Genomic DNA, 13,347 nt, shown 5'->3' with positions numbered 1-13,347 from the left:
ATAAGGAAATGTGCTGCGTGCAGAGGCTAGGAGTTTCAAAAGTCTCCCTTGTATTTCATAAATTTTTATTTCTCAAAGAACACTGCCAGATTCCTCCGTGATAGTTCCCCCCCATTAGATAAGCCATCATATGGATGCAGTGAAATATTGCTCATTTTTAAAGCTTTCTCTGCAGAAAAGATAAACTTGGCTGTATCTTAACAAAATATGAAAACAGCACTGGAAAATACAAACCATTTAATGTAAAACCTTTGATTTTTTAAATAAGGAAATAAATAATCTAGACCGAAATCTGGGTGCTATGGAAAAGAAATCCTGAAGCTCTAATAGTATCTCATATTAACACACACATACACCCACATAGGAGTATTTCATAGTAGATAAAATAGTCACATTTTGCCAAGTCTAATGAAGGCTTGGAAGAGACTGAACTACTTTTCAGAACCTATTGGCAACTCCCAGTTTAAATTCGATTTCTATATTAGTTATTTTTGTTTATCTTTCAGAGAAACTTTAATATGTATCTTGTGCTAGACAAAACAGTTTTCCTTCTAGGGAGCTTCAAATGTAACAAATACTATAAAAAAAGATTTCATATCAGTTCTGTGAAAGGGATTAAAGTATTTCACTTCTAACTGTACTGTACATTCTTTTTACATTATCTTTCAAACCACCAAATTAGAAAGCAGGATTATCTATGGGGAACGAATTGAAACTGAAAAGGACCACCTCTAACTATATATTTACAAGTATCTGATATTCACAAGCCTGGTTTTGCATGTGCAAGGAGATGGGGAGAGAAAATGGCTTTGGAACTCATGCCTACTCACAGACTGGGACCACTTCTTTTTAGCCATGGATTTGATTTCTATTTCAAATTCTGTATTAAGTTATCAGCAAACATCTCTTCAGCTGTATCAGTTAAATCCACAGAATGCAAATCTGTAGTTAATAACAGCAGGAAGCCATGGAGAGAAGCTTCGCTGGCATTAGCAAGGGGGTTCAGCCACAGTCAGGGCAAAAACAGATATATCACCCCAATCCTGCCTCTCTTCCTTCTAGCTTCTGAGGGGCCCATTCTACTCCCCAGCAGGGCTCCTCTTTAGTTGTTGAAACATCAAATAACACACCAATTATCTAAACATCAGATTTTTCTATTTTTATTAAAAACTCACAAATTTATTCAACATGTTTTCTTTCATACAGTGAATGGTCTAATATGCACTGGAGGTCACACAAGCTTAGGTTTATTAGAACAATAAAAGACATATGAGAAATTTAATATATAAAGAAAAAAGTAGCAGCTGTTGACTGCATATTTGACCATAAAATTTAAATATTTTGGACTTTTATTTTAAAGACACAAAAATAAAACCTGTGTGGGTCTATATAAGTCATATTAACAATTCCATGACTGTTCAACAGGACTAAAAATTAGCAAAGATTTTTTTTTTTTAAACCTTGTAACACTTTTTTTTTTTTTAACACTTTCTCAGGTTGCTGGTGCCAGGCACCTTTACAGTATTTGTGCTATAATTATTCTATTTGGCAACTGTCTGAATATCATGTTTTCTCTTTGCCTCATGTAAACAACATCTTTTTACATACTAGCACAGTGAGCCTGCAAATCTGTCAGAACATCTATAGGAAAAGAAAAGGAACAATTTTGGTTGATTGCTCAAAACGTTTTTGTTTTTGAACAAGAGGTTTCAAAACAGGATATATTAGTAAAACACTGAACTCCTGAATTTAACATTATACGTAAACAGTTGACTGTTTTTAGTTCAATAGTCTTTTTTTTTTTAACTTTCTGTGTGTGAAGGTAGAATACTTTTCTTTGTACAGCTGATGTTCAAGTCATTTTTACTGAGAGGTCTGGCTGGAGACCCATCCTATCCAGAGTGTCCGTGTGTATATGTGTGTGTACAGTTTTGTGAAGGTAGAAGAGTTGATACTGAGGGCTTTACATTTAGAATTTTGCTATTTTGGCAAAACCAAAAATCAAAAACCCAGATAGACAAAAAATATATATATAGTCCCACCTGATGGCACAGCAGGTCGGCGTTTCTGAAGCTATAAGTTTGTTCTCGCAGTTGCTAAGCTCTGAGACAACACTAGTAAGGGGTGTCCCAGAGCTAGAAACCTCCCGTTTAGCCCTGGACCACCCCAGGCCACTTCACCTCCCTTATCCGGCCGCACTCACTGCCTCCCTACCCAGGACTCCAAGCATCACCCCGGGCTGTGAGCGGCCTGCGGCTACCAGAGTCGTCTTTGAGCTGACACCAGGCGGATAGGCCCGCGTGGTCTGTCCACCGATCCCGGTCCAGGTGCAAGGTGGGGAGAGGGCTGCGTTTCCCTTGGGGAGCCCCAGTTCTGCACCTTGCCAGCCAGTGTGCGGATCCCAGTCCCACCTTGAGACGGATTTGAATCTGGATCCCATTTTGTGTCCCCCTTTCCCATCCGGTCTCCCCAGACGGAGAATGGTTCCCAAGGCTGGAGTAAGGGGGGAAGGGGCTTGATTTTTTTTTCTTTTTCTATTTTTCTTAAATAAAGGTTCATTTCTGTACAACCATGAACTCCGCGGACCTAGTGAGACTCCGCTACCACACGGCCGCTTCGCTCATTTCGGGGGGATGGGACAGGTGATTCCCGTAGCTCGTCCCGCCATTGACAGACAGTGACGAGAAGGGTGGGCTGGGCCCGAAGACCTCAGCTGACATGGAGTGCAGCGGCCCAGGCAGACTGGGCTCGGGACTGGGAGAGTCCCCGGGGGGATGCGCCAGGATGTCGGTGAACCGCTGTGCCTCGCTTGAAGGGTGGTGGCCCGGCAGCGGGTGCTCCAGGCCCCCTAGGGGCGTCCCGGACGGCCCGGACGATGGCACGAAGGGTAGGTCCACTGGCGTCTGGGCCTGGGAGGACGGGGGTCCTTGCGGGAAGAAGTCGTAATTGCCCCCGGGACCGTAGTACTCGCTCTGGTAATCTGCGGAGCAGCGGGAAGAGGACGTCAGGCGGCACAGAAAGGACGGGAAAGCGCGCGATGTGGAGCGGGCTGGGGAGGACAGCGCCGGGCCGCAGTGGTCCTGGGAGCGGGAGAAGGCGTGGCGCAAACCCCGGAGCTGCTCCTTACCTGCCCTCCTCCCCATTCAGGGTTGGGAATTCTGCCCTCCGTCTCGCTTCCTCCCCCTTGCTTTCCTCACCAGCCTCCGCCCTTTGCTCCCAGACTCTCCATTTCTTTATAGAAAGCGAGGAGTGCCTCCCGCGCAGCCACCCGCTTCCAGCGAAGCCAACCCGACCTGACCGCGCCCCGCCATTCGGCCGCACACCCACCTCCGTAGAAGGAGAAGGGGCCGTTAGGGATGAGCTCTCCCGGCTCCAGGCGGTCAACCAGCGGCCGCATCCGGCGCGGACTGCGGAAGAAGGCGTGGCGCCGGGCGCCCAGCGCGCTCAGCTGCTTCATCCTCCTTTCCTTGGAGCGTCTGTTCTGGAACCAGACCTGCAGTACCCACGACGAGGGGTGAGCCCTCGGAGACGCCATCCCCGCCCCCGGGTGCCCAGCCGGGCGTAGCCTCCCTCCCCTGCAACGCCCAGCTCGCCAATTCGGGCTTGTAGGTGTGCGTGCGCGTGTGTATGGTAGGGGTGGTAGTGTCTCTGAGTAGGACCGCGCAGGGCGGACCCTGAGCCAACAGGGAGCGGAATTCCAACAGAGGGACCTGGACTGGCCACTTTGTCCGACGTGAGGAGTCAGAGTGGAGCCGTGTTGTTTTCTAACAGACACTATCCCAGTTACAGCTTCCGGGGGTGGGCTGTACACAACATAGACGCTAAACCTCTTCAAAATAGTGTCAGACACACTGCGCTCCTATTTCATTGTCCCTTGTAGTGAAGCTCTCCCCCCTAATGACAGTGACAGAGCCACAGAAACAGTCTACTGTTGACACTTGGTCTCCCAACGATAGTGACACCAAAATCCACAATCCCCTTTTCACACCCACACACAATCTCACAATGCCAAACGTACTTATCCACAGCGTCTTCCAGATAGTGACACAGACACAACCTCCCATGTATGCACACAGTTTCACACAGCCTCTCCCAGAGGGCTGCCTGCACACGTGTGTTCTAGCACACTAAGCCTCTCAGGTACATCTACGGACAACCATGCACAGCCTCCAGGGACTGTGAACCGGACACCTAGCATTAAGCCAAAGACTCAGGCTGGCTAGGGGGAAACAAAAGTGGTCTCACTTCTTCCCAATGTCCTCCCTCCCCATCCTAGGTGCAGGGTGAACAGACTGCTGATGGACCACCTCCGTTTTAATCCAGGACCCCCATCTCTCTTTGGAGGTGAAGTCCCTGATCTGGGACTAACTAGGGCAAGAAATTCCCGAAGTTGGCGTTCTGCAGAAGCCAGAGGAAATGACTGACTCTAGTAGACACTGAGGCCTCACCTATGCAGAAAAAGGGGTCTCAACTCTGGCCACAGCGTTTACCAGTGCTCCTCTGGTCTCAGGCTGAGCACCTGCCCTCCCCCTCCACTGCCACTATCACAACCATTAGCCTGAGAAGAAGAGGTATTTCTTGATGCTCCAGGCATCCCAAGAGGTTACAAAGATCCAGCAGGGTCATTGTGTGTCTGTGCACCCTCCCCCCCAACACACACACCCTGGCTCCTCTCCTCGACTCTGGGGTCTCTCCGGCTCACCCTGGATGCCTAGAGTGGTTGTGTGTGCCTCTGGGGGACGGGGTGGCTCGCCAGGGGTCTGACCTGAATGACTCGCATGTTGAGGCCAGTCTCCTGCGCCAGCTGCTCCCGGATATGGCGCGTGGGCTTGGGCGTAGCAGCGAAGGCGGCCTTCAGCAGCGTCTCCAGCTGCTTGGCTTTGATAGTGGTGCGCGGTCCTCGCCGCTTGGCACCCAAGTTCTGGTCGTCATTCTCGTTACTGCCCCCTTCCTTGTCCGACACGTTGGCGCTCTCTGAGTCCTTGGCGTCGTCCTGTGACGGGTCTTGGGAATCCGGAGACAAACTGGGGTCACTTCCCGTGGTGGCTGAGAAGAGGGAAGGAAGAGGTGAGCAGGGGTCTTGGCGAGCCTTCCTCCCCAGAGATGCGCCTGCCCCTAGTGATCCGGGAATTGGGGCCTCACCCGAGTGGAGGCTGTTCTCTTTGGCGACACTGCTGTTACTTAGGTAATCCTCTTTGCAGACGAACTTATTCTCGTCGATGATGTAGAGCTCCTCGCCGGTGGAGAGTTGTTTGTTACACATCATGCAGGTGAAGCAGTTCAGGTGAAATACTTTGCTTCGCGCTCTCCTCACCAGGTCGCTAGGAGAGATGCCCTGCGCGCAGCCTGCGCATTTGGTACCGAAACACCTGCGGGGGTGTGAGGGGATGGGTTGGCAAGGAGCACGGGGAGACAGAGGCCAGCAGAAAGATGGCAGCGGGAGAAAGGTTAGAAGTAGAAAGTGGAAGAAGAAAGAGAGGTGAAGGGGGCAAGAGGAAGAGAGAGACAGCACGCCAAAACGAGAAGCAGAATGCAGATTAAACCGGTGAGGGGGCAGGAGGAGAGAGCGCGGGGCAGCAGTGAAAGGTCAGGGAGGAGATACATACGATTAGAAGGAGGGGTTCAAGCTGCTTCCTAATCCTAGTAGCCTCATGACCCAACGTTAAACCAGAGTAAAGAACGGTAGGCGAAGAACGCGACCAGGCGTCCATCCGAAAAGGGAGACCGGGACACTTATTTTCTGATTAGACTCAGAGAAATCAGATTCGAATTAGAGCTCCGTATAAACGCCTTTGGAGCGCCGCTCTTCTCTCCTAGCGTCTCCCTTTACTGCAAAGGGAGCCACGCACCCGCTAGGGTTTGGCGAGGTCCCGTCAGCCGCGGTAGCTGGGCCGCTGCCACGATCATGCCCAAAGCTTGGCAGGTTGACGCAAGCGGGTGATCCTGGTGGGGATGAGCCCACTCTAGGCGCCCTGCCGCTCTTTGCTGAAGCCAGGCCTCGAGACCCGCTGGCAGAGGGGACTGCTCGCTGCCCTCCAGCTATGATCCAGTCATTGCTGAGGAAACCTCGTGCAGCCTGCGGAGGATCAGAAGCTCAGCCCGCGCTTCCTCCTGGCATTACAAGGGTGCAGAGAGCTTTGCTCCACGGTTCCCCCAAACCGAGCCGCCCATCCTGGAGCGGCATTAGAGACTCTGGGCAAAGCAGCCCGGGTGGTTTCAATCCCTCCTCCTACTCACTGTTTCCCAGTTTGTTCTAACACCACAAACTCTGAGAAAAGCAGAGACCAAGTCAGCCGAGTAAACTGGGAGATTTCAAACCAGTTATGGGGAAATAACCATTTGCATTTGTGCCTGTTCTTTTCTATTCACCTGGGCGTTTGTGTGGATGAGGTGGCACAATAGTGTGTTTAAGTGAATATAATTAAAATGTTAAACGGAGGGAGTAGAAAGAAGCGCCCAGCTCCCACAAGCCAGGTCTGGACTTCTCCTTGGGTTTCAGCAAGGAGGTGGGATCCGTGGCTGGCAGTGCCCAGGAGCAGAGCCTGCATATCAGAGTCAGAGGCGGCTTTAGGGCCAGGTCGAACCCACTGGCCTACCTCTGGTAGCAGGGGAAGCACGAAAAAGCTCTCGGGCTTTGCAATGTTTTGCCCACGTCTACGCTTAGAGGTTGGTCCGGTAATACCGGCCTTGCGCCGATCTCTTTCCTGCCGCTGCCACGACAGATGGCTAGGAGCGCAAAAGGCTCCGGGGTTCCCGCCAAGACCTCTCAAAGTCAAAAAAGGCAATGGCAGGGAGTGAACCCAGGCATCTAAGCTCAGCCTGGAGGGCGAGCTACCCGGGAGGCCCAGAGAATGTAGATGCTGCAGAGCTTGGCTCCGAAAAGACCACAGTCCAGGCTACAATGCCTGATGCTGCCCTTTCCCTTCCAAGCTTGAAGCGGCTTCTAGGCCAAGGCGTGCTCAGACCCTTTCTTCCCAGGCACGTGCCGCCAAAAACAGACCTAGTTTCCAGTATGCAAACAGGGCCGCATACCCAGCGCCCAGCGCGCGCCAGCTGGCGAAGAGGCAGGCGCTTGCAGGACTTGGCTGCCCTCTCCAGAGGTAGCTCCTAGCTCGGCTGCCCGGCCCAGCTGACCTCTGATCCAATGCTGGCCAGGAAGGGCTCTCGGGGAGGGAGCAGCAGAGGCGTGGGAGGTTAGTACTCACCGGAAGAAGTCGTTCTTGCAGTAGAGTTTGCCTTCCCGGGAGAAGCACTTCTCCGTCAAGTTGCATTTACATTCACAACACTGGACGCACTTGACGTGCCAGGCCCTGTCCAGCACGTTCAAGAGAAAGCGGTCCAGGATGGGCCTTTTGCAGCCGGCACAGTGCACCATGGTCTTTGGTTTGGTCTGGTCTGGTGAGGCCCGGCGAGATAGGGGGGCAAAGTTGAGTCGAGAAGATGACTCCTGAAGATGACCGGCAGGAGCTCCCCAGCCCCAACCCCTCCAAAAAGAGGAGACACGCTCGGCCCTGTAAGCCAAAACCTGCACCAGGAAATCAAAAGGGGGAAAGAAGGCTGATGGGGGACAAGGGGCGCCTCCGCGAAGTGTGCAGCCGGGGAGCCCCAGGGCTCCGGAGCGGAGCAGCACCGCCTCAACTCCCGGGGCGAGGAAAAGGAGTCTCAAGAGGGTGAAAATGCGACCCTTCTGCCCAGAGCCCGCGTAGGAGTGAAGGTCACCGAGAACGGCAGCGGGAATGGAAATAAATAAATAAAACGGAGACGGAGGAGACGACTCGGCGAGCTCCGGTTGCCGGGAAAGCGCTGCTGAGTTCTCTCGGGCTTGAGGTAGAGCTGTCAGAAGTCAAAGTGCATCTGCTTTTGTCGTGGTACGAGGGCGAGTGTGTGAGTGCCAGGCTGCCCACCACTGGGATTTTTCCCCCCTTAAAAAAAAAAAGAAAAGGGAAGAACAAAAAGGGTAGCGAAGCTTTGGATCCTAAACTGCCGGCATCGCGCAGTGGGTCAGGACGCTCCCCGCGCCCGCGCCGGGCTTGGGGGAGGGGGCGGGGACAGCCGAGGAGGGAGGGAAGGAGGGGAGGGTAGAAGGAAGATCTTGTTGTTGACTGCTGTTGTTGCTTAGGTTTCTCCCCTTTTGGAGAAGTGTTTGTGTCAATCGAAAACAGGGGGAAAACTCTGGGAGGACGCAGCCAGGCGCACTCGCTCACTCCCCACCGCCCCAGCCCAGTCACCTCCGCCGGTGGCCTGCCTGGCGGCCTCCGTGTCCTCGGGGCGGCCCTCCCTGCGCCTGGGCTCCTTCGGGGAGGCAATGCGGGCTGGCTCCTCACTGCGCCTGGCCGTGCATCGTGGCTCCAGTCACAACTCGCGGCCGCCTGGGCGCGCAGCCCCGCATCGCTCGGCCCACGCTCCGCTGCCTTGGTTTAATGCACAGTCGCTCGACTTTCTTGCCTTTTCCTTTTGCCCCTCTCTTTTCGTTGTAGTGGAAAATCGGGGTTTCCTTTCTAGCCTCCTTCCTTTTTTTTTTTCTTTTGCAGCGGGAGGAGTCGGGCAAGAGAGGGGCAGCTTGGAGAGCTTTTTAAAAATGTCCTGGTGTAGCGGCTACAGTAGGCCGGCGGCTGGAACAGCTCCGCGCTGACCACCACTGTCGCCGCCCGGACCGCAGCTCCTTGCTGGCTCTCCCTCGGCGCGCGTCCCTCGGTCACTGGTCTCCTGGCCCAGTCCGCCGCCCCGGCGCGTCTCTTCCCAGCTCCGGCGGCTCGGTCACTGCTCCTGGCTGTTGGCTGAGCTCTGGAAGCCCCCTCGCCTTAATGCAGCGCCCGCCGACGTCACGGCGGCCTGTGACCAATCAGCGCCTCGCGGTCCCTCTGTAAACCATTCTGCATCCCCTGGCCCGGGAGAGTGCGGGGAGACCGCGTTTAGAGGATCAGTGGCTGCGGCATCCGCGGCCCAGCGCGACGCGGGCCGCTAGGCAGCACAGTGCCCGGGCCCCCTTCTGCTCCGGTAAGGCGTTGTTTTTGGTGGGAGGGACTGAGAGAGGGTGAGAATAGGCTCAAGCGGATGCTACAGTTCTGAAGGAGTAGGGGTAGTTAATCCAAAAGCGAACCTTGGTGAAGGTTGGGGTGCTCCCGGGTCTGGAATCCCAGGCGGCCCCACTGCACTGCTTGGCTTTCCATTTCAGCAGGTGTTGGCATTTTCCCGACCCCCTTGCTTTCTTGACCTGGAAGTTTGTCTCCGGCACAGCGCGGGTTTTTGGAGGGGGAGGAGGTGCTTGGTAGCAGGATCGCTCGGCTCTTTCTGTGTCCCCGCCCCCAATCCATCCAAAGTCCACAGGGTCCGGGTCTCTGGGTGATCTGGGTGTCTGTCTCCCGCAGAGCGCTAGGAAAGTTGATTGGGGCGGTTTCCTGGTGGGGGCGGGGAGACCGGAGGCGCGGCGCTGGGGAGAGGGAAAGGAGTGGGTGGGGAGTTGCAACCCCGGTGAGAAGTTGTGCGAAAACTGTGAAAGGGAGATACCTTTTACATACAAAAACAAACGACTAAGCGGGAAGCCGCGGGGCTCCTGGGGCGGCTGGGCTGTAGTGGTGGTGATGGTGGGAAGAGGGGAGAAGGAATGGGGTGCCGAGGCTCCACGAAGAGCCTGCAGTAGATTGGGGTGTGCAGTGCAGCGGCACAGTGTGCTCAGCTTCCAGTCTTCCCCTTTGCCAGGCTTCAGGCTGGTACCAGCTCCCCCAGACAACACAGACTATACCCTCGATAGTTTCTCTCGTCAGGAAACCCATCAACTCCCTAATTCCGCTCTGGGCATGAGCTCCGGACCACCACTCACTTAGAAGGATTTCTCTAGACTTGGTAGTGGGTCCCGATCTTGAGAGCCTCAGCCTCCAAGAGTTACTCTAGTTCCTTGGTGCACTCAAGTCAAGCCTCAAATTGTTTCAGCCACATCATTTCCAGGCTTAACCGAGATTCTCCTAAGTGACGGCTCCACTCTTGTTCCCCATTTTTGTTTTTTGGGAGAGGCGCCTGTGGCCCTCGTATAGAAGGAAAGAAGGGTGGACGGCCAGCTAGAGGTAGCTGGTATTTTTCTAATTGGCTTTTGGACCTCATCTGCGACGAAGAAGTCAAAATTTCCTTGCAGGGTCCGGGGGCTGAATTGGAGGAAGTGCTGGCTGAGAGGCAGTTGCAATTAACCTGGGCTGGCCGGGAATCCGATTCTAGAAATGGAATACCCTCTTCAGACGAACTGGGAGGTCGCTACAGAGAATTGAATGGCGGGCAGTCTGTGGCATTGTTGGGATTTAGGGCTCTGCCAACGCCCCTTTCCTGGCTCTACCGTACTGCCCAGCAACCCCGACGCCCGCAGACAGCCCCCTCCTTGCAGATAGCGTCACCTTTTCATTGGAAACCGAAGGCGCCTCGGTGCAGTGCGAATCTTTGGTAGTCCCGCATGCCCTGACTTGTGGGCATCCCCCTGCACATACACATCTGGGCTTAAGCTCCTCCTTGCAGGCGAGGGCAGCAACCCCCTCCACCCACCCGTGCCTCTCGGCTGGGGCTCAGGGCAGGGCTAGGCACTCGGTGAAGAAGGCGGTTCTCCGACCTAGCTGGTGAGCTCAGTGAGCTTGGACTCCACTTTGCGCTCCTCCTGCTGATCCAACACTTCCTGGAGCAAGCCTACGGTACCCGGTCTGACACCCCAGTAGGCGCTAAGAGCCGCGGAGGCGGGGATCCTTACTTTCTCCACCTGCACCCCGGGGCGCCTCCTAGCTCGCTGCGGAAGGGGCACGTCCAGCCAAGCGGTCCTCGCGCTCTTCCTACACCAGCTGTCCGGGTTCTCCCCGCTAGCGCCCTTAGCTCAACCGCCCCTTTCTGAAATCTATAGTGGCCCCAGTCCCGGGTGGCTCGCCTCCGCCCCCGCCCCAGCTGGGCTCCTTCTCATGCAAAGCAGAGGGGTCACGATGGGGTGGAGGACGGTCGGCGGGACCTGCCAGGCGACAGCTGGACCTGGCTGCCAGCCCGTCCCGAGACCAAGGCCCACCGCCTTTATCCGTTGGGTTGGAGGAGGTTGCTCCATCCTTTGGGGAGTGCGGGGGAACTTGAGACCTAGATGTGGGGAAAAAGAGGCGCCTCCCCGCAGGCACAAACGGACCAGCGCAGTAGGGGAGTTGGGGGCGAGTACAGAACACTGGCTCTAGGGCTTCAGCTCTACTTGTCCCGGTGTCCAGATGGTAAACAGTAAACAGGTCCACTGGAGCCAACCCTGTGTCGACAGGGGCGCCCATAGCGCAAGGCAAGTGTACCTCTTGGCTCCTGATTCTAGGTTTAAAGTCCAGCTTTAACTCATCCACAGTGACAGCACACTAGACTAATATTGTTTTTCGTTTTCGTTGAGCTTTTATTTTAAAATGTTATCAGTCGCAGAGACACAGAGAGAAAACCTGACCCAGCTTTCTAATTTCACTTCTGAAGACGATCAGCTCAGTCCTGCATTTAAACCAATGCCGGTTCAGCCATGAGCACCAGCCTGCCCTCCTCACCCTGACCGACACAGCAGCATCCCCAAGTACACAGGTGCCTTCCTACACAACGTTCTACAAGTTACACAAACACACAGCCACTTACATCGCCCTGGACGTGTAAATTCTGGAGGTAGTGCCCCGAGGGTCATACTCACAGCAGGCCTATGGCTCAGTGGTGCAGGATCCTTTCCACTCCAAGGCCCACCACCCCAGAAAAGGCCCCAGACAGCCAAGGATGTGACTTTCATAGTCTAGGTTTCTCTTCTCTGAAGCTCCTTGAGGATCAGCCTGAGAGGAGGGAGCCTATCCCAGAACTGGGGATAGAGAGGGTTCTGTCAGCCCTCCCCAGCCGCCCTACAGTTTGGGGATCTGAAGGCACTCCTCCCACACCCTCTTTCCTCCTGCAGCTTCTTTGGTCCTGAGCCCCACCTTCCCTCCTTCCCACTATGTTCCGGAGTGGATCATGTGCTAGCAGGACCGAGCCTGCCCAGTAACCCAGTCACGGCGGCTGCTTTTGATCCTGAGAGTGGTGGCCGCTGGAGTGGTTTTCCTCCTTTCCCATCAAGCTTCTGTCCAACCCAGGGCCCCAAGAAAAGAGCCATTAGGTTGCAAAAGGAGGTACCTGGGTGGACCTGGCTCTAGGTGGTTGCTCTGTGCTGCTTCTTAGGAGTAGGTGCATGGAGCCACACCAGCCCAGGAGGAGAGAGGAAGGAGCTGGCCAGAGCATCCCTGGACCCTTCTCATCCTGGAAGCACTCAAACTCTGCACAGACCGGGTGAGGCTGCGGTAATGCAACGCCGGGGGAACTGTTTGGCTGGGGTCTCTCGGATATGATCGCCAGCCTCTCCGCCTGCCCTCCCCTTCCCCTCTCATTCTCTCCTAACTCAGGTTGCCTTAATTTCACCCATCACTCTTGTGAGAATGATTTACTGTGGTCAGTACTTTACAGGGTGTATAACTATTGCCCCTGAGTTCACAGGAAAGGGATGAGGGGTGGGAGAGGAGGATTGGTATTATCTCCATTTTCTCGGGCAAGGACCTCAAGTTAGGGGGCATTGCACTATTGAAACTGAGAATTTGAGGTATGGGGGCTTGCCAACTTGCTCCAGTGTGCACTTTGCCTCTGGCTGTGGTTTCCAAGCAAGGTGGGCTTGGGTGTGTTAGGAGAAAGGCAGGAACTTGAGGCCAGGAAAGGGCAGTGTCCAGCTGGGACGTCCCAGTATGCGCCTGGCCTGAGTAAACAACGTGAGCTTCCCACAGGGCTGGAGAGGCTCTGGGCTTAAGGGGCTGGGTGGGTAGCACAATGAGGTGGTGGTCTCAGATGCAAGTCAGGGCAGCATTGCAGAGCAAAGACAGGAAGTGGATAATCTTAGAAGGCAGGGGTGAGAAAGACAGAAGTGAGGAGAGGGGAAGAAAACCGGATGGAAAGAAGAGAAGGAATGTAGAAAAGCAAGCGGGGAAAGAGGGAGGAAAGATATGTAGGGGTGATGCTTTTATGAGAGAAGTAAAAGAAATGGAAACAAGACCTAGAAAGACATCCAGCAACAAAAAAGGTGGCGGGGAGAGGCGCGAAGCCCAGGACCCCCGAGGGCGCGGAGGGGACTGCGGTTGGTCCCGGAGGGGGTGCGGTGTGTGGCAGGCGCTTTTGCAGCCCAAAGAAAAGAATGAAGCAGCAGTGTTTGGTGGGAGACTCAGCGTGGAAAAGCGTGCGAGCCACTCTGGGCAGGAATCCAACAAATAAATAAAACGTCTAAGACGGCGTGACAACAATGTGTATTTGGGTGCGTGCCCGTGTTCCTCTGTCTGAACACACATTCACACCCAGTAAGGAAGACAA

General features: G+C 54.4%; 1 protein-coding gene across 2 annotated transcripts; it reads right to left on the bottom strand.

The window, feature by feature from the left end:
* Window positions 1-1,138: 1,138 nt before the first annotated feature.
* LHX1 (LIM homeobox 1) lies at window positions 1,139-8,775 on the bottom strand. Of its 2 annotated transcripts, XM_012808764.1 has the most exons (6): window positions 8,325-8,775; window positions 7,206-7,833; window positions 5,143-5,369; window positions 4,766-5,046; window positions 3,328-3,493; window positions 2,205-2,980 (listed from the first exon to the last, which is right to left on the bottom strand). In XM_012808764.1, exons 2-6 carry the CDS (start codon window positions 7,373-7,375, stop codon window positions 2,601-2,603), a joined length of 1,224 nt encoding a protein of 407 aa, XP_012664218.1. In that variant the 5' UTR covers window positions 7,376-7,833; window positions 8,325-8,775; the 3' UTR covers window positions 2,205-2,600. The 2 variants fall into 2 exon arrangements, with proteins under 2 accessions (XP_003795658.1, XP_012664218.1); XM_003795610.2 differs by having other exon boundaries at window positions 1,139-2,980; window positions 7,206-8,770.
* Between the last annotated feature and the right edge of the window lie 4,572 nt (window positions 8,776-13,347).

The sequence above is a fragment of the Otolemur garnettii genome, unplaced genomic scaffold, assembly GCF_000181295.1.
Source record: "Otolemur garnettii isolate 467f Iridium unplaced genomic scaffold, OtoGar3 scaffold00094, whole genome shotgun sequence".
NCBI classification, from domain to species: Eukaryota; Metazoa; Chordata; class Mammalia; order Primates; family Galagidae; genus Otolemur; species Otolemur garnettii.
Note: the sequence above shows the minus strand (reverse complement) of the source record. Positions and strands in the feature narration are given on the sequence as shown.

What these genes read in the sequence shown, in the direction of transcription:
- LHX1 (XM_012808764.1), bottom strand. Translation starts at nt 7,375, where the DNA reads ATGGTGCACTGTGCCGGCTGCAAAAGGCCCATCCTGGACCGCTTTCTC. An exon ending in TGCAAGAACGACTTCTTCCG is followed by an intron (nt 5,370 to 7,205) that starts GTGAGTACTAAC and finishes ACACCCCCGCAG; the next exon opens with GTGTTTCGGTACCAAATGCG. An exon ending in TCAACATGCGAGTCATTCAG is followed by an intron (nt 3,494 to 4,765) that starts GTCAGACCCCTG and finishes TGGGTACTGCAG; the next exon opens with GTCTGGTTCCAGAACAGACG.